We start from the raw sequence: 23,913 nt of genomic DNA, 5'->3' as shown, positions 1-23,913 counted from the left end.
GAACCGGGTGGGACGGGGAGAGGACTAATCCAAGAAACTCTTCAACATGTTATTTTGAGTATATACCCTAAACCTGGGAAGGGAGGTGGTAACAGACAAATCCTAAAGTCCTTAGAAAGTCTGAGTAACAGATGTAGCAATTCTGAAATTATTTTATATATACTGCAGGACTGAGCAAATGAGTTACCGGAAGCCAAGATACTGACTGTGGAAGAAGAGAGATTTTTAAAAAATGAAATGAAGGAAGGGGCGCCTGGGTGGCTCAGTGGGTTAAGCCGCTGCCTTCGGCTCAGGTCATGATCTCAGGGTCCTGGGATGGAGTCCCGCATCGGGCTCTCTGCTCAGCAGGGAGCTGCTTCCTCCTCTCTCTCTCTGCTTGCCTCTCTGTCTACTTGTGATCTCTGTCTGTCAGATGAATAAATAAAATCTTTAAAAAAAAATGAAATGAAGGAAGTCAAAGAAAAACCTGTGGGGTTGATATGAAAATGGAAATATTTCTAGGGGTGCCCGGGCGACTCAGCTGGTTAAGCATCCGACACTCGGTTTTCGACCAGGTCATGATCTCAGGTCTTGAGATCAAGCCCTGTGTTGGGTTCTGCACTCAACAGGGAGTCTGCTTGGGATTCTCCCTCCCTCTCCCTTTGCCCACCCCACCCTCAAGTAAATAAATAAATCTTTAAAAGAAAAGAAAATGGAGGTATTTCCAAAATATACATATTTTTTTTCCCCTCATATATACATATTTTCCAGCTCTGCTGAAAAATTCTAAAAGCAGTAATAACCTGTAGTGTAAGCATACCTAGAGCCCAGATCTTGGCTTCTAGAATCTACCGCCCATTGAAAGGAACCTGGGATCCTTGACTAAATGGCTGATAACAGATCTCTGGCAGGAAAGCTACAAGAACAGGAACATTTTGTTGTACAAGAAAGGAAGTGTTTAAAAACATACTCAGGATATGCCTGAGTAAAATTATTAAACCAAAAGACACAGAATACCATCCTATAAATCTGGATGGAGGACAGAGTTGGCAAATCACTACTTTTTTTTTTTTTTTTAAGATTTATTTATTTGAAGAGAGCAAGCGAATACAGTGGGAGGGTTCTGAGGGAGAGGAGAATTTCAAGCAGACTCCACACTGCGCTCAGAGCCTCACACAGGACTTCATCTCAGGATCCTGAGATCATGATGTGAGCAGAAATCAGATTCAGATGCCCAACCAACTGAGCTGCTCAGGTGCCTCAATATCACTACTTTATAGTGAAGACCAGTTAAGGCAAAAATCATCAATGGATGCTAAATTTAAAAGAGAAAGCATGATGAGAAGGAGGGTATTACTGCCCAGTCTCAGAGTCTCCTTCCACACAGCTCATCATCTGCAGGGGCAATCATGATAATGAGAAGGAACCGGTGATCAAAATGAGTATCACCAATGAGAGGTAGACAGACAGCGTGCGCCTCGGGAGGGACAACAGAGACATGAATGTACAGCCCAAGCTAACCACAAGGGAACATCACACAAACTCAAATTAAGGAACGTTCCACAAAATAACTGAATTCTTCAGAAAGGTCAAAAGACAAAGAAAGGATAAGGAACTGCGCCTGGTTAAAGGAGACCAAAGAGAGGGATCTAGAGTCCCACAAAGGACATTACAGCAACTGACAACACTGGAATGCAGCCTACAGATTAAAGTAGTATATCGGTATCTGTCTGAATCTGGTTGACTATACTATGGTTTTATCAGAGAAAAACACCACTGAGGTATTTAAAAGGTAGAAGGGCAAGATGTATGCAACCTGCTGCCACAGGACTCAGAGAAAGAATGTACATTTGTGTACAGAAAGAAAATGATAAAGCAAACAGGGCAAACTAAGAATGACTCTGGATAGAAATTATTCACCCGTTCTCTGCACTATACTAGCAACATTTTCATAAATCTGAAATAATTTCAAAATAAAGTTTTAAACAAGTCTATTTGACTTTCGAGTTCTGTCATTTAAAATGGTAACTGAAACAAAGATCCTAGAGAATCCTTATAGAGGACGTTAGTGAAAATGAAACAGGAGCAACGCGGCTAACCCTTTAACACTGGCCCTCCCGCCCCGTACAAGCAAAAATCCAGGCAGAACTCTTCACTCCCCCAAAGTGAACTATAACTGTCTACTGTTCATGGCAGCCTTACTGATAACATAAACAACTGATTAACACATATCCTGTATTCTGTGATTACATACTGTATTCTTACAGTAAAGGAAGCTAGAGAAAAGAAAACATTATTAAAAAGTCTTCAAGTATTGTAATACTGCTGTGCGGTGACTATGGTGAGCACAGCATAGAAAGAAGTTGAATCCCCATGTTTTAGACCGGAGACTAATGTAACATCACGTATAAACCATACTCAAATTTAAAGGAAGAGGCGGGGGGATGAAAATCATAAAGAAGAGAAAATACATTTACAGTACTGGATTTATTGGGGGGGAAAAAACTGGCATGGAAGTGGACCCATGTTGTTCAAGAGTTAACTGTAGTGCCTTCTACCTTCTGCTGCATGTTATACTGCCAAACTTTGGGTCTGCAATAGAAAAAAAGAACTAAACTTCTTTACATACCCCTCGTTAGAATGATTAATTTGTCAGTTTTTTATTGGCCCCTCAGAAAGTCTGGTAAGGCGTGATGTGCCATGAAATGGACACCAGACTGGGGACTAAGCAGACCATTAAATCAAGATATGCCCCCCAACAAGCTAAGTGACTCTGTATCAGGTACCGAGTGGAAAGGTTCTACAACAGAATCCCTAAAGAAAGAGTAACCTAAGCACTTTGGTTGGAAGTCTCTAAAAGTATCAAATGATGTCACCAGAAACTCTACAAGGACACACAATCACTGTAAATTCAGCAATAGGTCTTCAGCCATTTGAAATGTAACTTTAAAGATACATATGGAGGGGCGCCTGGGTGGCTCAGTGGGTTAAAGCCTCTGCCTTCGGCTTGGGTCATGATCCTGGTCCTGGGATCGAGCCCCACATTGGGCTCTCTCCTCCGCGGAGAGCCTGCTTCCTCCTCTCTCTCTCTCTCTGCCTGCCTCTCTGCCTACTTGTGATCTCTGTCTGTCAAATAAATAAATAAAATCTTAAAAAAAAAAAAGATAAATATGGAAAAGGGATCTGAAGTTTCTTCCCCAACTACTGGAATCTTTTTTTTTTTTTTTTAACTAAATGTAGGTAAGTTTAGAAGAATAAGAACACGATTTTTTAAAATTATAATTATTCGATTAAATGGCTTCATATCACAAAATTATTCCCTTTTCTTTTTTTCATAAATGAAGTCCATTTCTTCATAAAAGTCTATTCTTCATACAAGTTTTAGGAACAAATACAGGAAGAAATAAAGTAAAACTACTTTAAAATTGAAGTCATATAAAAATTCCTACTGCTGAAGACAGTGAATTTACAAACAGGATTGTAACTTAGAGCTCTATGTTGACTTTTGATGATTTATACATGCTTCTGTAATTATGGGGTAATTTTTAGCACAAGAACTTAGCAAAGCAGTTTTAGCAAGCAAAATCATCTCAACAGCTGGAACACAGAAGCATTTAATCTCCATAAAACTAGTGGATACAATGATGCTACAAACCAACCCCAAAGGAAGAATTATAGCAAGGCATGGTGTATTTTCAAATAAGACAACAAATATGCTTTGCAAAATGACAGAGAAATGTTAGCTAGATATTTTCAATGGTATATACAGGATTACTCTTATCTGAAGAGGAAGAAGTCAAGAAAACTCAAATTGCTTTCTACCTATAACAATACTTTCAGCACAACAAAGGTCTCTCCCCCACCCTTGCATGTCAGCAAAATTTAACCTAATAAACGGGAAATTACCTGAAGTGGTTAACATTCAAGGGTAGAATTAATGCACACGCGTATCCATAGCTTCACGTCATACAAGTCTGTCTGCACCCCACACCATGACAGCCAAGGACAAATGCAGCACCAAGAAACAGCACAGAGCAAAAAGCAGAGCAACAAAGAGCAGAAAAAAGGAAACTTCAGTCATTGAGACAAGTTCATCAGATGAAGCACAGGAATCAGACTTAGGATTCTTTTTAAAGAAAAGCTTGAGATTATTAACAATAACAACAACAAAAAAGAAAAACAACACAAAAAGAGGGATGTGCAACACACACATATTTGCTCCAGGTGCTAGTGGAATAACGCATATTTCTAACTTGGGAGGACAGAGGGGATGCCCGGAGCTTTGTATGTAAAAGGCGCTTCAGAAGTTTCTCAGATTTTAAAAAATGTCATTGAAAAGAATGACCATATGAAGAGAATACTCTTTCTCATGGTGTGTGACTTATTTTCTTCTCTCTTTAATATTCACAATTTCAAATTCTTAATATTTTCCACTTAATGAAAAAGAGATCTGCAATTTGTATCACTAAATTCAAGTCCCCCAGTTCATCATTCCTACAGCTGTATCATGTACCTTCACGAACTAATGATGAACAAATACAAAGGAACACCACGCTGGAGCCTTCTGCACAGCACTCCAAAGTTAATTTCTTGTATTTTAGGAAATAAAAAGAAGGGATCTGCAATCAGAGGTGTAATTTCTTCCCTTATTTATATAAAGTATTTTTAAAGTACTCATTGCACAAACTCTTAAGAAAGGAAGGTAAAAGCTTTTTAAAAAGGTAAAGACTTTACAAGAGAGTAAGTGAAGGGTTAGTAAAATCCAGATTTTAGTACCTGTGCTAAAGTGATTATCAGTGGAATCAAGCCTGATTAAATCTCTGACGAAGACTGTGTGCTCCCCACTGTTAGCATCATTAGAACTATCCACGCTACCGTGGCTCACCGTGTCCCCATCACTTCCACCTGTGGCATTCGGAGGACCTAAAGATAAGGACAACAGCAGTTCAATAACTCATGCACTGACCATTTCTGAAACGAAACACGAATGCTCCACAATTCATTTGCAGTTGCAGAACACTTTCTAAATTTGTGGGGGCAAAATAAATTGGGACTAATGTAATCTCTATCTTTAGTTATATATGAAAACATCAACCAAAATTTCATTTATGTTTTCTATTTCATACAATTAAACACTCTTATGCCTATATAAAGCTTATGGTTCAGCAATAGAGTATCTTTCCAACCACGTGTATTACCTGATAGTGAGGAGACCTGTGACTTTGGCACGGTCTTTTTAAGCGGCTGCCTAAATTGTGCCAAGCCACGTACCACATTCCGTACCTTCGTCCATAAGAAGATACCACTGCGGGTACTGCTAGGCCACGGGCTCTCCAAAACTACCTACAGGTAAAATAACGGTTAAAAATAAAGATTGGTAGGAATACTTTATTTTTTTAAAGAAATACATACAAATAAAATACACTAAGTCACTATAGCTTAAAATTCTAAAATAAGTTTCATGAATAGTAAAATGTACAAAAATGTATCAATCTTAGTTAAGCAGCACAGGTTGTCCAATGTCGATCCCACTTACCTTATTATAATAACCATAAGTAATAGCATTTGGTTTTATCTTAGCAGTTTTCATTTCAAATAAGACTCTCACTGCTAAAACAGGGTGACCCCAAAGTCCACAGAGCTGCATGACTACTCGATAGCACACCTAACAGAAAAGAACATCAAAGCATAAGCAGTTGGTTAGTCAGTCATTGGCTCACAGAAATGTTTAAATTACTCAATTCTTCTTCTCAAAGGCATTAAGTACTATTTTATCCTTGTTCTCTCTATAAATTATTTTAAAAATCTGTTCATTAATGAAAACACCTGCCTCAACTCTATCACGTAAGACCAATATGCACGACCGACATTTGTTTCAGCAAAGTTTACACAAAGAGAATGACTATTATTCCCCATAATTTGAGAAGAAATTTATTTTTTAAATCTAGTATGATTAAAATAACTCTCTCCCAAATCAGGCTCTATATTCTGTGCCAAAGAAATTAAAGACAACATCTCCCCGATGCCTATGTAACAAAAAAGATTTTGTAAATCCACGTTTTAGGAAAGTATGAGAAGAAACTTGAGGGACACCGGGGTGGCTCAGTCAGTTAAACATCTACCTTTGCGATCCCAGAATCTTGGGTCTGAGACTGGACTGCTCAGCTCTCTGCTTCTCCCTCTCCTCCTCCCCCTGCTTGTGCACACATGCTCTCTCTCTCAAATAATATTATTAGCAAAGGCTTTTCTAAGAATATGTGTTTACAGAGGAGGGCTCGATCTTATCACAAGCGGACAAGTGAGGTTGGAAGACGAAGTCCAAATCTCACACATCAAAGACGCAGTGGAAAACATGGAGAATAAACGGGTACGGCAAGGGCTCCCGGCAAAGAAGAGAGCCCGCTGACGGGAGCAGGGCCGGAGCAGCCACAGGACTCTCAGACAGCATAGTCTGGGAATAAAGAAACGCACAGACAGAAGGAGACATGAAGAGGCCAAGGGTTAAAAAGATGAGTTATCTGGAAGCCAGAAATGGAGAATGTAATTTAGAAACAGGAGGTCAGAAACTGAGAGCAACTGTATAAATGACTACGTGAATCCGGAAAACTGAAGGAACTCACAGATGTGTGAAGGGAGGAAAGAGAATGTAGCACACGAGCGTTCTTCAAGTATCTGAAGAGATGTCACAGGAAAGAGGGAATAAACAGTCTGTGCAATTCCCAAAAAGCCACAGGGAGGTGAAACTGAGCTCAACAAGAAACACAAACTCTTCCTGAACATTAGACCAAATTCAAGCATAGGCAAGATCTCACATGCTATAGACTTTTTTTTTTTTTTTTTAGATTTTATTTATTTATTTGACAGACAGATATCAGAAGTAGGCAGAGAGGCAGGCAGAGAGAGGAAGGAAGCAGGCTCGCCGCAGAGTAGAGAGCCCGATGCGGGGCTCAATCCCAAGACCCTGGGATCATGACCTGAGCCAAAGGCAGAGGCTTAACCCACTAAGCCACCCAGGAGGCCCCGGATATGCATACTTAAGTTTTAAAATAAGTATTTCTTTCTTCCAGTCGTGGAGATGTAATGACTTCAGGAGACTAAAAATCTGTCAAAATAACTCATTAGAAGTAGGAGTACAACAAATTAAGCTCCATATTTTAAGCTTCCTATCAGTGTTTATTAGGGAACTAGTCCAAAAAATTTTTTTAGCTTACTGGTCATAACTGCTATGTGTTAGAAATGAGAGAACGTAATTCCTTGTACCAAAGACTACCAATGAACTTTAATACCTACAGAAGAAAATACTTTTCAGGAAATTTATGATATGTACTATGAACTTAAAACTTATCAAACAAACTTAATGAAGCACTGTGCTTTGAATTTAGAGTACAATAACATCATTCATAGAGCATACTTTAAAACACTTTGAAAATATTTCAGAGCACATTTAAGAACACTTTAAAAAATCTTATGCCTGGGCGCCTGGGTGGCTCAGTGGGTTAAGCCACTGCCTTCGGCTCAGGTCATGATCTCAGGGTCCTGGGATAGAGTCCCAAATCGGGCTCTCTGCTCAGCAGGGAGCCTGCTTCCTCCTCTCTCTCTCTCTCTCTGCCTGCCTCTCTGCCTACTTGTGATCTCTCTCTGTCAAATAAATAAATAAAATCTTTTAAAAAAAATAAAAAATAAATAAAAAATAAATAAAAAATCTTATGCCTTTCACAAGTTAAAACACATCTTAAAACACATCTTAGAAAACTAAATAACTCTATTAGAACAAATTTTTTTAAAACATTAAAATGCATAAGGTACGAAACACAGATTCTGATCAAGTACTTTTAATTTCCAGATAGTTTCATGAACATCAGATGAAAGCAATGTAATCAAATATGAGAATATATATTTTAGTACTTGTTTTGTAATTTTATTTTTGAAGCTTTCATAACATACAGTTAATATTTAGAGAAAATGAGCTTTAGTGTCCCCACAAGCATTATCAAATCTTCATATTATATGTGTATATTCACTTAAGATTTTTTAAGAAAAAATATTAGCGCTGAAGCCTATAATGCGCCCTTCTTCAGTCCCGTTTCTCTTCTATCCCTGTGCTTTCCCTTCAGAGACCCATTATTCTGAGTTTTTATTTCAACTTCATTTTAAGTTCTAACCTGATTCTAAAGATCATTTATAGTTATTTTAACACCAAAAGTTATTTTTAAGAGGGAAAACTAGCAAAGACAAAGGCTAAATAAGTTGTCCAGTTTCCTCAATGATTAACTGGACAGTATCACTACCTATCTCTTAGGATGGCGCTGAAGCTTAAGACAGAGAGTGCCTGTAAAACCTTTAGTGTTTCCGTCACTGAGTGCTCACCTTCCACTGTAAGCCAGGTACTATTTTAGGCACACTGTACATCAGCAGATTTAACCCTCAAATTAAACTTATAAAGACAGTACCAACTATAATTATCTACATCAGTGGGGCAATTCTAACCTCCAGGGACAGGTGGCAATGTATGCAGACATATCTGAATGCTGCGTAGAAGGGGGACTACTCCTGGCATTAGTCAGGCCAGGAGCATTAGAGAGGCCAGGGATGCAGCTAAACATCCTACAATGGACAGGACCGGCCCACGACAAAGGATTATGTAGGCCGAAACATCAACAGTGGCAAGGTTGAGGAGTCTGGATCAACATTTTCAGATACATTATCTGAAATACATACAGGTTATATAACTCATTCTAGGACACAGGGCCTAAGAGGAGAGCCACTTACTAACAGCCTATTCCCTATTTGCTTCCTAATAAAGTTGTATCAAGAATAAAATGAGGGGCACCTGGGTGGTTCAGTGGGTTAAGCCTCTGCCCTCAGCTCAGGTCATGATCTCAGGGTCCTGGGATTGAGCCCCACATCGGGCTCTCTGCTCAGCAAGGAGCCTGCTTCCCCCTCTCTCTCTGCCTGCCTCTCTGCTTATTTGTGATCTCTCTCTGTGTCAAATAAATAAATAAAATCTTTTTAAAAATTTAAAAAATTAAAAAATAAAAAGAATAAAATGAAGTAGGGGCACCTGGATAGTTCAGTCGGTTAAGCATCTGACTCTTGATGTCAGATCAGGTCCTGGTCTCAGGGTTGTGAGAGGGACCTGGGCGTGGAGCCTGCTTAAGATTCTCTCTCTTCCTCTCCCTTCTGCCCCTCCCCACTCTCAAGAAAAAAAAAGAATAAAATGATGTCAATATTATTTTCTATTTATCAAGTGCAAACTATCTGACCTAAGGCAGTCTCTGCTTCATTCCAAAGCAGTAATTTTTAAATAAATATATTTAAATATAAATTCATATATAAATTTATATATTATTTTGTATTTGCAATATTTATATTTATATATTTATACATTGTATTTTATATTATGTTTATATATTTAGTATTTATTATATGTTATATATTAATTTATTATATTATAAATTATGTTATTATAAAATAAATAAATATATTTAAATATAAACAGTAAGTATTAGCTCCATGGAACAGAGAATAATGTAACCTTTCCTGCTTAATGGAAATACATGAGAACACTTTAAAGCAACTGAGACCTAAATTCCCTTGGAAATACAAAAATAAAACGTATCCTAGTAATGGTAACTCGGTTTGTTATAATCACCTCATCAAGCGGATCCACGTCTGTTTTCCGCATCTTAATGAGAACATCATACGCCTGCTGCAATGCTCTGACCTTAGGGTGAGAAACTCTCACGTGGGCCGGGAGACAGATAAACCACAAGCTGTAACAGTGACTGAAGAGGCACTTGGCCCACTGTGGTGGATTTGTGTAACATCGCTTTGCCAACTTATGAGCTGTTCTGATCTCCTAGGAAGAGAATAAATAACATATTACAGCATTTGGGACACTTGGCTAGTTCAGTCAGGACAGCATGCAACTCTTGATCTCTGGGTCATGAGTTCAAGCACCACTCTGCAAGTAAAGATTACTTACAAAAAGAAAATTAAGGAAAAAAAAAATCAAGGTATTTATTAAAATCTGCTAGGGTGGGGATAAAAGTGAGAAGGAAAAGAGAGGAATGTAATATAAAACCTGACTCTAACATTAAGCATTTTACAGTTTACTTTCATGAGTGGCTTCCCACTTAGTGCCATGTAGGGCCTTCAACATTCATCTACAGAAGCACTTTATCCTGTGCTGTAACTATTTACTGGCAAGCACATGTTTCCCAATAGACTAGAAATCCCTTAGAAATAGAGATCAGGGGCACCTGGGTGGCTCAGTGGGTTGAGGCCTCTGCCTTAGGGTCAGGTCATGATCCCAGGGGCCTGGGATCGAGCCCCATGTTGGGTTCTCTGCTCAGTGGGGAGCCTGCTTCCCCCTCTCTCTCTGCCTGCCTCTCTGCCTACTTACACTGTCAAATAAATAAAATATTTTTTAAAAAATAAAAATTTAAAAAAAGAAATAGAGATTATTCATATTTATATAACATAATGGCTAATTAGTTGCCCCTCACATAGAAGGCACTCATATGCTTGATGGATAAAAGGGTTTGAACCATTTAGAGCTTGTCAGTCCATTGATGTCATTCTTGAAAAGTGATAGTCTTTCCACCTTTCTCCCTGCCGAAAATGTTTAAGATCCCACAGGCTATTTCCTGCCAAGATTTCCCCTCTATCCTCCCTCACCAATCTTTAATTCTTTCACTGACTGAATCCTTTAAAAGATATATGTCATTACAGGCAACACTGTGATCAAGATCACAGACTTTCTTACCCCACAGACCGGTAATTGTATTTTCTATCTCTGATTCTCATTCTCATTTGGGTGAAAAAGAGGTATCAAAACCACCTGCAGAGCTTTAATCAAACTATATACCCCATGGGGCACGCAGGTGGCTCAATCGGTTGAGCACCTGTCTCAGGTCATGAAGTCAGGGTTGTGAAATCCAGCCTCATGTCGGGCTCCATGCTCAGCAAGTAGCCTGCTTGAGATTCTCTCTCTCTCCCCTCCCCTGCTTGTGCACATGCTCATGCTCTCTTCCTCTCCCTCTCAGACAAACAAATAACTCTTAAAACAACAACAACAACAACAACAAAAAACAGAAACTATATATACTCTTAGAAACCACAGAACCTTCCAGGTACGTCAGACTACCACTGTGTGCCTTGCACTAAAGATCCCTCTGCTGGGATGTGTTCTAAATAAAAATGTCCTAGCCCTTCATTTTTCTTATGAGCTCTATTTCCATTACACTCGGAAGATATATTTGAAAATATAGTCACTTGTTTTTCTAAGATGGGAACGTTCTTTTCTTTTCCAGCTAGCCTAGGGGACAAAAGTTCTGGTGAACAGGAGCTTTAAAGATTTAGTAACCAAATTCTCCCACTGTAAAAACTGGCTTTTATTAAGCCGGTAATAGCAAAATACATATATGCTAATTTCCTTCCGACATTGAGAGAAACATATACTACCTGAAATTAAGGAACACTTCAGGTTACCTCTAGCATTTGGGGGACTGTACACAAGCTGGTAACACCTGAATTAAAAACTTCATTCTGAAATTTTCCATGTTTTGTAAACCACAAATATGTAAACAATATATGTACAAAAGATGTTTCATTTTAACTCACACCTAACCATAGATTAACTCTTTATACCTAAATCAAATATAGTATGTCTATAAGATGTCTAAATTGTCCTAAAATAACTCCCTTTAACTTCCTTTAAATGTAACATCTGGCAAGATAAATAACTGCGAGAGAAATCACAACGAGATACCACTTCACACACGCAAGGATGGCTATCATCAGAAAGACAGATAATCACAAGAATGGACAGGGACATGATGCAACTGGAACCCTCATACACTGCCGGCAGGAATTTAAAATGGTAGAGCTATTTTGGAAAGCAGTCTTGACAGTTCCTCAACAGGTTAAAACATACAGATACCATATGACCAACAATTCTATTCTAGGCACTTACCCAAGAGAAACAAAAACACACATCCACGCAAACACTTGTACACAAATGTTCACAGCAGCACTACGCACAACAGCCAAAAGATAGGAACCACTCACGTGAACGTGAATGAATGAATACAATGTGGTATATATCCATATAACGGAGGATTATTCAGCAATAAAAATAAATGAAGAACTGGCACACAGTGAAACATGGAGAAACTTAAAAATATCATGCTGTGTGGAAGGAACCAGTCACAAAAGGCCTTTCGCTATATATTTCCGTTTATGGAATATTTATTATGAAATGCCCAGAATAGGTGAAACCATAGAGATAGAAAATAGATAAGTGGTTGCCTAGAGCTGTGGGGAATGGATGGGGGGGTTAACAAGTCAGAGGTGCAGGCTTTCTGGAGTAATGAAAATGGTCTAAAATGGACTGTGGTAGTGGTTGCACAACCCTGTGAATAAAAGCCACTGAGTAGACTTGACATGGGTGAACTGTATGGTATAGGAATGTACCTCAATAAAGTTGTTTTTTAAAAAGTGTATTTGGTTCCCCAAGATTCTCTTAAAGCATAAACATACGCATTCAAAAACTTCAGCCTCAATATTATAAAAGGGTTGTGAGACATCTCGTTTACTTAACAACCATAGAGGGTCTTCAAATGGTTGACATGGGTGATAATTCTAAACCATGGGCTGCATATCACATACACATATTTTACATTTTAAATTAACATGTATTAGATAAAGAATATCTGACCTGTTTAGTTCTCTTAGCCATGAGTGCTGGACTGTTTGTAATGCTAGTCCCAGTAGGGTGTCTACTAAAACAAAGTTTCAACTCCTGTGGTCTGTCAAAAAGTTTAAGGTCCAGTCTTGGAAAGTATTTGTAACTAAAATAAAAAGCAAAAATAGAGCTGCTGATTTAAAATATATTAACTTTTCATATTATTCCAGAATTTAGGTATTTCTACATCTTAAATAGTACCCAATATTATTTCCCAAAATCCAGATATAGAAAAATAATATTTTTCAAAACTGTAAGGATGATGTAGTTATAAGGTACACAGACTACACCTACATGGAAACTTTGGCTTCCTCCCCACCCTGTAATTTAATTTCAACCAATCCCTGCAAAACAGAAAATCTTGATATCTTCCTTGACAGAGGAATTAGTAACTTTGAACAGAAACCATGTGTTCAATAATAATTCATATTAAAAATTAACATTTAGTATACTTTGTAATATTTTTCTTCATAACAATTTAACTTCATAACATACCTTGCAGTGGTATTTAAGGGGGAAAGAATCCATAATATTTTTATTTTAGGGCTATACCATAATTTCACCATTCTTTATTATCAGACATTTTTAGGTTATTTTTCAATTTTTGCAATGAAAAGATCTGTGTTACTTATATCTTTATGAAACTTTTGCTTAATGTCTTAGGATAATGCCCAATAACAGAGTTTGCTATAGTCAATGTTTATCAAGAGAATCAAAATATTATAGTTACTATCAAATTATTTCAATTTCAATATTTAATATTCCAATTATATACAGTCTATATAGTAGCATAACCTATTTTCAATCCAATAGATTAAAAATGCTTCTACTCACCATTTTGGTTTGCATTTCTTTGAGTACTAGAAAAACTGGATATATTTTCATATTATTAATTATTGGAATTTCTTCTTGGAGATTGCCTACTCACTGCCTTTGGCCAATTTTCTTCTGGGAGATATGGTCTTTCCCTATTTGATTTACCTTACACATGGATGCCAATGTATAGTAATTAAACCAAAGTTAAAAAAATTCTATAATTAACATGTGATCAAAATAACAATTAAGCCACTAAACTCCAGTATATAGTCTTCATTTTTATCCAGTCTAGGTAAGATAATATATTAATTCCATATTTGTGGAAGCCAGTTATTTTATACTCCTTTTGCCTCAGATATTCTTTTAGGAATGCAGCCTAAGTAAAAAACTATGTATATACACAAGGATATAGATAGCAAAGAAGCAAGGGGAAAAAAAAACCCACAAGAGATTAAACAAACCACAATAAATGCATGCAATATGGTCATTCAAAATGATATGGCACAAAAATATTTGTTAGCATGGAAAAATGTCCAGAACACTAAAGGCAGACACAGGTTACAAAGAATATGTACAATACAAACTCATACTTGTTTTAATATAGTAAATGCAAACTTGTAGGAAAGATATACATACAGTGGTTAACAGACATTAAGCTGTGTATTACCATAACAACAAATAAAAATCAAGTACACTTTAACTTCTTAAAAGGTTCCCATCCAAATCTTATTCTCCAAGTTTATTATTTTTATTTTGTTTTAAATCCCAGTGTACTTAACATACAGTGTTCTATTAATTTCAGGTGTGTAATACAGTGATTCAACAACTCCATACATCACCCAGTGCTCATCACGGACAAGCGCCCTCCTTAATCCCCATCACCTATTTTAATAAATAATGATTCCTGGCCCTCTACTCTTAAGTTTTTTCTGGTATCTTACTAATAAATAAGAATTTCAGTCTTTACACTGACAATAAAACTCCCACACGTAGAAGAAACCTCACAGAAGTAAGCTTATTCTTCTCCAGAAATGAAGTTTTTAAAAGATTAAAATATGATTAAATGTTTAAGTAAACAGTGATTTGGCTCCCCTTCCAAAAAGGCTGTCCGATTTTTAAATTACAATACCTGATAACATCTTCATATAACATTCATCTTCATTAGTTTGCTGAATTAATTTTGAAAATGACTTTCACAAATGACTAATATACATATCTACTAATAATCACAAAAGATCAAATTGGAATACTAAAACTGAACCCAAACAGCAATCTAAAAAAATCCCTGCTACCTGTACTTCGGGGACAGATCCTTCCCATCATCAGGGGGCGGCTCCAGCGGCATGATGAATACCGTGTGCTCACTCTTCTGGGAATCATCTAGCTCTATCAATCTGGTATCTTCGGCTGAATCACAATCAACCTGAAAATAATTATTTTCTCCAATTAATCTGCATACAAGGAGTATCTAGTTTCGAAATTTTAAAATGTAAAAAAAATACCTTGTCAGTTTTCTCTGTGCCTTTATCAGGAAACAGCTAGAAAAGAAGAAAAGAATTCTTGGTGAAAATGTCTAATGTGAATTTATTAGAGATTATCTTAAATTCTTATTTTAAAAACTATCCTTTTTTTAATACTGAGCCGATAGGAAACACTTTATATATATTTGGGGGACCCTACACTGTTAGGTTACCATATAATATTTTTCTTATGGCTATTAGAATAGAAACTATTTATTTTAAATAGGTTTTTCATAAATCCTCTTCACAAGCAAAAAATGGCCAGTCACAAGGGGAATCTGGCTTCTCAAATAAAAAATTTCATTGTTATTAAAACCTTGTGTTACATATTGATATCATCTAAGCTTTCCTCTAACTGGATGATGTCAGACTATCAATTTTTAAGTAATCAAAACACTGAACAGTTTTAATCTTATCCCCAGAAGTCTACATCACATAAGTATAATGGGAGAAAATCATTAAAGTCCTCTAAGGAGACTACAAACATTATGTCATAATATTCTACCTTTTTTAGATATAATCTCAAATTTTACATACTATGGCTCACATAAACAAATCAGCCCCAAGATACACTTAGAAAAATAAAAACTCTATTAAAAATGAGAAAAAAAACTGTGAGTCATTAACGTGAAGAATCAACTTAAACTTCCTTACAATTGGTAAGTAAAACTTTTGATAGTCATATTTCCAAATGTGCTTCATTAAAATAAAAAATATGTATTTAGCAAAAGTATTTGGAAGGATTAAAACAAGGGAACAAAATGGCACATGTTGACTACCTTGCAAAAATGTATAATGTTTAAAATGTGTAACTGAATGAAGAGAAAACAGAAACCAAAACCCAAGACTCCATTACCCATAAAACTAAACGTTCTTAATGAACTACAAAATCTTACCTTACTTAGGTAAATAAAAAAGTAAGATTTAGGATTTTCAGTGAAATGTTCTTAGTATTTAACAGTTGCAAACTAAAGTGAGATTCAAGAAAAATTAGCTATGTATAGTGGAAACTAGGTATCATAAAGGAAAAGTATTCTTATATTAAGCCTAGAACTGGACACTTGCACACATGCACAAACCTACACTGTCCCCCTCAGATCATCTGGACTAATAATAATGATGATTATACAGGCAGCCAAACTGTTAATGTTTTTTTCTTTAACATTTATATACAGGACAAACTTACCTTTTCTATGCAGTCATCAAAAAATGCCAATCCAGTATCTTTATCACTTACAAAACTACATTCTTCAATGAAACGAATAAATATCTGTGTTTTGGATAAATGAGTATAGAACTTTGTATAGGTACGATCTCGACTTTTTAAAAATCCTGAAAAAAAATTATAATTAAATTCAAAATTTAAAGTGGAACTAGATATTAGACAAAATAGTATCTTAAACCTGTACATATTATATTATATTATTTTTACATATATCTACATTTATAGAAGCTTTCAGTAACCATATTCTAGTAACCATCACTCTTTCTGCCTGATTCAACCATAAAAAAGTTAACTTAAACCACTAACCTTTTCACTTAAATCTGAACCTCCTATACGGAACCTCTAGCCCTAAAGTTCTCAAGCAGAAATTTCTCTTTTATACTCTGCCTAGTCTTAAATAAGAAAGGCCAATGTCCTTATTCTGTAATGCCACCAGACAATTCCTATACTGGCTTGTAAAAATCTCTGCTCTGCCCCTGACAGTTCGTGTGACTTGGCTACCCCACCCTTTCCCCTGCTAACTGTAGTCATCTACTGACTTCGGGGACACTCTGTTTCATTCACTGAAGCCTAGGGCACATAATTCCAACTTCTCTCCAACTCCCACCATTATCATTCTTCAACATCCATAAGCATAAACCACCCAATATTTTAATGAGTTTTTAAGGCCTTGAATGCTAATGACCTATGGTCTAACCCACCTCAGTCACCAACTTCTACACAGTCACACACTCCCAGGACCTTTCTTGTTGGCATTCAAAACAATTCTGCCTCCTGAATCTAATTTACATATTAGATATAATTTGCTTACTTAAGTACTTCTACCAGGCATGGGGTGGGGGCTCTTTGAAATCTACAATCATTCATAACCTTTTACTTTCTCCCTAACCCTCCTGTCTTCACTTCTCTCCTTATCCAGTATTAATTCCAAGTCCAAGTCCATCATTTCAATTATTTTCTTGTCTACACTCTCAATTCTTATGTTCTTTTGTCTTTTTTGTCAAACTCACCCAGTAAACCTTAGCCCTGGAAGACTGTATTGCCTGCTTTCTCTAGACCTACACCAGTTTGGCTGAGTACAACTCGAAAGAGGAAAAAAACCAATTCTACAACTAGGCTGGCCAGAACCACTTATACCTTCATTGCTGACTAGCAACCCTATTAAATTTCTGGAATCAATGTAATTTCCCTTTACCATGCTTTCACAACTATTTCCAATTGTTTTTAAAGATTTTATTTATTTGACAGACAGAGATCACAAGTAGGCAGAGAGGCAGGCAGAGAGAGAGGAGGAAGCAAGCTCCCTGCTGAGCAGAAAGCCCAATGCGGGGGCTCCATCCCAGGACCCTGGGATCATGACCCGAGCCGAAGACAAAGGCTTTAACCCACTGGAGCCACCCAGGCGTCCCTATTTCCAATTTTTTAATTCTCTCCTATCATGTTCTCTCTCCCATCTCTTTTTTTTTTTTTTTTTTTTTTTTTTTTATTTGACAGAGAGAGATCACAAGTAGGCAGAGAGGCAGGCAGAGAGAGAGAGAGAGAGAGAGAGAGGAGGAAGCAGGCTCCCTGCTGAGCAGAGAGCCCGATGTGGGACTCGATCCCAGGACCCTGAGATCATGACCTGAGCCGAAGGCAGCGGCTTAACCCACTGAGCCACCCAGGCGCCCCACTCTCTCCCATCTCTAATGATCACACCTTTTGGGCAGAGAAAATGAAAATCATTAAGAGAATTGCCACCATTATCTCACTACAAAAATCTATGGCTTTCTACAGCTATCAGTTACTCCTTCCCTCTTTCTACAACGGCTGTGTCCCTCTTATCTAAGGCCAGGCCCACCATATGAGCCTGGGATTCCAGCCCTTTCAGTGTTCTCTGGACAATTTTCCATCTCAAGTCTCTCATTTTAAAAAACTTTCCTTAAAAAAATAATCAGATCCTTCCCCTTTCTGCTATTTCCCTTCTCAATAAATGGCATGGCCATCCATCCACTTGGTTGACAAAAATTACGAAGTTGCTCTTGACATCCCCATCTTATATCCCATATTCAATCTACCTCCTAAAAAACATCACTCTTCTACTCATACTACTATTAATTAAACCAGGTCACTTCCATAAGCACTCGGACCAATGCGATAACCAACTAAGTAGTAGATACATACTTTGGATGCCTCCAATTCAATCTCTGCAAAGAAGGCGAAGAAAAAAATGTTTTATTACTTCATCTTTTAAAAATGCAAACCTGGGGATGCCTGGGTGGCTCAGTAGTTTAAACTTCTGCCTTCAGCTCAGGTTGTGATCTCAGAGTCCTGGGATCGAGCCCCATAGCAGGCTCTCTGCTCAGCGGGGGGCCTGCTTCCTCCTCTCTCTCTGCCTGCTGCTCTGCCTACTTGTGATCGCTCCCTCTCTATGTCAAATAAATAAATAAAATCTTAAAAAAAAAAAATGTAAACCTGGGCGCCTGTGTGGCTCAATGGGTTAAAGCCTCTGCCTTCGGCTCAGGTCATGATCCCAGGGTCCTGGGATCGAGCCCCGCATCAGGCTGTCTCCTTGGAGGGAGCCTGCTAACTCCTCTCTCTCTCTGCCTGCCTCTCTGTCGAATAAATAAATAAAATCTTCAAAAAATTAAAAAAAAAAAAATAAAAATGAAAATCTGATCCTATTACCTACTTAAAGATACTTCACTGGCTTCCAATTACTCTTAAAGACAGAAACCTTTCACTGGTCCTAAAAGATCCTACGTTTTGGCTCACATCCACCACTTTCAAGCATGTTTTTGAGCCACTTTTCCCTCCAGCCTTTCTTTGGTGCACAAGCTGCGGTCCTCACTCCATCCCCTTGAGATACTAATTAGTTGAGAAATGCTTAAGTAAAATAGAAATAAATTATTCTTCACAAGTAGTAACAAAAAGTCCTTTTTCTTCTCCTAGTGGATCCAGGCAATGATGAGCAAAGGCTAATAAAATAATTTAATGGGGGCGCCTGGGTGGCTCAGTGGGTTAAAGCCTCTGCCTTCAGCTCAGGTCATGATCTCAGGGTCCTGGGATCGAGCCCCGCATCGGGCTCTCTGCTCAGCTGGGAGCCTGCTTCCTCCTCTCTCTCTGCCTGCCTCTCTGCCTACTTGTGATTTCTGTCTATCAAATAAATAAATAAATAAAATCTTAGAAAAAAAAGAATTTAATGAAAGACTGATGTCGGGTAGGGGGCACGTGGGTGGCTCAGTTGCTAAGTGCCTGCCTCAGGCTCGGGTCATGATCCCAGGGGTCTGGGATCAAGCCCCATGTCGGGCTCCCTGCTTGGTGGGAAACCTGTCCTCCCTCTCCCACTCCCCCTGCTTGTGTTCCTTCTCTCGCTGTGTCTCTGTCAAAAAAATAAATAAAATCTTTAAAAAAAGAAAAGAAAAGAAAAGAAAGGCTGTTGGGGAACTATAATGCATGAAATGAGGCTGACGACACTTAAAACACACTGTCAATCCTAGGAGCACTAAAAACAGGACAGCCAGACATGCATGTGGGTAGCAACTGGAAGTAGTAAACACCATGTGTTTTGAATATTGGCACTACTTGCCAAGAAAACTGAATCTGAATCTAATCAAGCTCTAGAGCAGTACTACTTAATTCAGTAACCACCACCCACATGTGACAACTGAGCACCTGAAATGTAACTGGTCCAAACTGAGATGTGCTATAAATATAAAACACAGGCTGATTTCAAAGCCTTAGTATAAAAAAAATTTAAAATATTTCATTAAAATTTTATTTTTTAAAAGGTTTTATTTACTCTTCAGAAAGAGAGAGAAAGGGCATAAGCAGGTGGGAGCAGCAGAGGGAGAAGCAGGTTCTTTGCTGAGCAAGGAGCCTAATGTAGGACTTGATCCCAGGACCCTGGATCATGACCTGAACTGAGCCACCCAGATGTCTCTTTTATTTTTTTCATTAAAATTTCAAAAATGTAATTACATTCTGAAATACCATTTGGGATATTTTAAGTTACAAAAATATACTATGAAAATTAATTTTCCTTATTGCTTTTTTAAAAATTATAGCTACTAGAAAATTTTAAATTATATGTATGGCTTACATTACATTTCTATTGGACAATGTGTTCTTAATCCACCCACAAGTTTACAGGAAATACACGTAATGGAAGAAACATTATACAGTGCCAGAGGGACACGATCAGCCAAAAGCACATACCATACATATCTAGGAAATTCTAAAGGATAATTCAAAGTTTATGGGTGAAATGATGTCATAAATGGGGAAAAAAAGGGAAGAAGGATGAAACAAAAATGGCAAAATGTTGATTGCTACTGCTGCTGAAGTTGGAAGGTGCTACATGAGAGTACATTATTCTATTTTCATACACGTTGCAAAAGTCCCCCTGATAAAAAGTTAATCCAAAACCCACAAGTAATTCCTATGCATTTTTCAGGCCCAAGTTCATTTGGTACTTCTTCAGGGAACCTTTCCCTGACCTAGCACTCTCAAAGGAATAGCCAATGTTCCTTTACAATACAATTAGTAAAATGTAATTAGTATTTCCGTTACTGTCTAATTATCTATAGCCCTCACTACTCTAAATACTATTCTGTTAACAACAAAAATCTTGGGCCTAAGATACTAATGCAATATCTTTCTAAATTCCATTAGTAATGTCACTCTCCCCCAGAGAGAGGGAGGGGGAGAGAGAGAAAGAATATGTATGAATTAGTGACCTACTACTGCCTATTAGGAAACCTGTATTTTAAGTCTGGCACTTCAGACTACCCATTATCTGACCCCTAATCTTATTTTCAGCCTTGTATTTCACAACACCACTAAAACTCCTCACGTTGGTCAAACTGTACATAACATGCTGTCATGGGCTGAACCCCATAATACTGTCCCCCCAAAATTCTTTTTTTTTTAAGATTTTATTTATTTATTTGATAGAGATTACAAGCAGGCGGAGAGGTAGGAAGAGAGAGAGAGGAAGGGAAGCAGCTTCCCGCCAAGCAGAGAGCTGGACACGGGGCTCAATCCCAAGACCCCGGGATCATGACCTGAGCTGGAGGCAGTGGCTTTAACCCACTGAGCCACCGAGGTGTTCCACCCCCCAAAATTCTTATGCTGAAGTCCTAACTCTTGGTATTTTAGAATTTACTGTATTTGCAGATAAGATCTTTAAAGAAGTAATTAAGTCAAAATGAAGTAATTAGGATGGGCTCTAATCCAATGATTAATGTTTATAAGTGAAATCTGGGGGAACCTCAGTGGCTCAGTCAGTTAAGCAACCAACTTTTACTTCATCTCTTACTTCATCTTACTTCACCCTCTTACATGATCTCAGAATCATGGGACTGAGCCCCACGATGCACTCAGCACGGAGTCTATTTGAGATTCTCTCCCTCCCTCTGCCCCTCCCCACATCCCTTTACACTCTCCCTCTCTTTCTCTAATGAATAAGTAAATCTTAAAAAAAATAATAAAATAAAAGTAGAAATCTGGATACAGATTCACCCAGAAGGAAGACCACGTGAAGACACAGGAAGAAGACAGCTATCTTTACAAACCAAGGAGAGAAGCCTCAGTGGAAACCAATCCTGCCAACATGTTGACCTTGGACTTTAGCTTCTAGAATTGCAAGAAAATAAATTTCTGTTCTTTAAGCCACCCAATCTATGTCACTGTGTTACGGCAGCCATGACAAACTAATACACATGCCTTACACATCTGTACTTGAGGTTTCTTCCATTCTGTCATTATCACTAGTGGTAACAGCTGTTACCATGAGTACTGTAATTTTACTAGTTGCTTCATATACATCTAATCCTCACAACCATTCATGAAGTAGGTGTCATCCTCATTTTATTCATGAAAAAACAAAACCTCAAAAAGGCTTAATAAATAGCAAAGGAGAAATTCCATTCAGATTTGGCTTTTAATACATATGTTTTTATTTTTTAAAGATTTTATTTACTTATTTGAGAGAGAAGGAGCACAGGAGGGAGGGGCAGAGAGAGAAGCAGACTACCTGCTGAGCAGGTAGCCCAAGACACAGGGCTCAATCCCAGGACACTCAGATCATGACCTGAGCAGAAGGCAGACACTTAACCAACTGAGCAACCCAGGCACCCCTAAAGCATACTGTTTTTTTAGAAAGCCTTTCCTGATAAGCTCCATTTATCTAAATTCTACCCATTTCCTCAAAGTTACACTCTTTTTCCATGAAGTCTTCTGAAATAGTCATTTGGGAAACATGCTCCCTTTTTCTAAATTTGGGAACTTCCCAGTGAATTATTAATTGTGCAAAATCTGTTTTCTTGAGTATCTGTTCCATTTTAGAAAGAATTTTAGATTTATTTTGCATTTAGTATCCCACAGAGCTAGATTTTAACACTTCTTTATAATCCCTATCTAATAACTAGTCAGACTTGGTAAGTGATAACTAAATATTCAAGAGATACATTATCCTGAAGCTGCGATGATAAAAGTCGAAATGATTATGAGAAAAGTGGAGTCTTTTTTAAAGTAAGTAGTGGTTAAAAGTATAGAAATAGAAAATAATTTTCATATGAATATTACTGTATTTGTAAGATTGCTACCACATAGAAGAATAGCTGAATTACAACAAAAATCTTGATAATTCCCTAAAATAGCAAACACTCAGAAAGATGAGTATAGTGTTTTCCCCTGAAACAAAGCTATATTTTTCAAAACTTCTAAACACTTGTGGCCTTATTCCAAAAACTAACTGTTAGGGAATATTATAAAGCCAAGAATGTATAAATCAAAGAATTATGCAAAACTGAGGAACCATCTAAAAGCAAATTGCCAGGTATGTTCTACTAAGATAACTAGCTATCTAGTAAATACAAGCAACATCTTTGACTTTTCATAATTAAAGATCTCCGCTTTCAGATTTCTCAGGAAAAATTAGAGTATAATGGAATTCTTCATAGAGCTAGATCACAACCCAAAATTTCCCTGTATTTTAATATACATTTCTAAGAACTTACATAGTGAATATTTTGGGGGGAGCAATACCAAATAGAAAGTGTTTTTCATTTCAATGAAAAGTTAACTATATTTTCAATGCCACTCACCCTGTCGGTCAAACAATGAATCAACAGCTGTGGCTTTATTTGAAGGAGCCTCTGTGATTGGCCTGAGATATGTTCTATATCCTTTTAAAATAGATGCCATAAAATGCAAAAATGCCTCTTGAATTTCCATCTCAAGCTGTGTTGTTTTCTTTTGCCAGGAGAAATCTGCTTCGATTGGAGTCATCTCTATCGCTGAACCTTCTTGAGTCTTTCGGTGAACTGACATATCCAGAGAAGATGGCATTAATATATGATATTAGACAAGTAATGATTAAACAATTAAGAAAATTGTTTAAAAAACCCCGTGACTTCCTGAAATTCCTCTCTTCACTAATATAAAGGTATCACCGGCAGGAACTCACAAGGAGGCTCAAGCAGACAGGACACAAAGAACATACTTAAAAAAATCATCAACCACAATAGTAATGTCTTAGTGCTGAAATTTTGTTTTGTAATGAGATTCCTTTTAAGGAGAGCAAAATTATGTTTAAATTTAAGAATTTCCTTATATTCTTTCATTAAAAATATTCCTTTCCTTCA

The 23,913-nt window shown here is 37.4% G+C and overlaps 1 protein-coding gene across 1 annotated transcript in view; it reads right to left on the bottom strand.

Moving 5' to 3' along the window:
* The window catches only part of DENND4C (DENN domain containing 4C), a 141,730-nt gene that overhangs the window by 39,174 nt on the left and 78,643 nt on the right, over positions 1-23,913 (bottom strand). Inside the window, 9 exon segments of the mRNA XM_045079661.1 lie at positions 4,756-4,902; positions 5,178-5,322; positions 5,516-5,644; positions 9,632-9,838; positions 12,701-12,833; positions 14,836-14,966; positions 15,046-15,081; positions 16,250-16,395; positions 23,374-23,592. Of these exon segments, the coding sequence (XP_044935596.1) occupies positions 4,756-4,902; positions 5,178-5,322; positions 5,516-5,644; positions 9,632-9,838; positions 12,701-12,833; positions 14,836-14,966; positions 15,046-15,081; positions 16,250-16,395; positions 23,374-23,592 (1,293 nt within the window).

This window comes from Mustela putorius, unplaced genomic scaffold, assembly GCF_011764305.1.
Source record: "Mustela putorius furo isolate JIRA1106 unplaced genomic scaffold, ASM1176430v1.1 tig00000421_pilon_pilon_pilon, whole genome shotgun sequence".
Classification (NCBI taxonomy): domain Eukaryota; kingdom Metazoa; phylum Chordata; class Mammalia; order Carnivora; family Mustelidae; genus Mustela; species Mustela putorius.
This window is presented reverse-complemented; position numbering and strand designations above follow the sequence as displayed.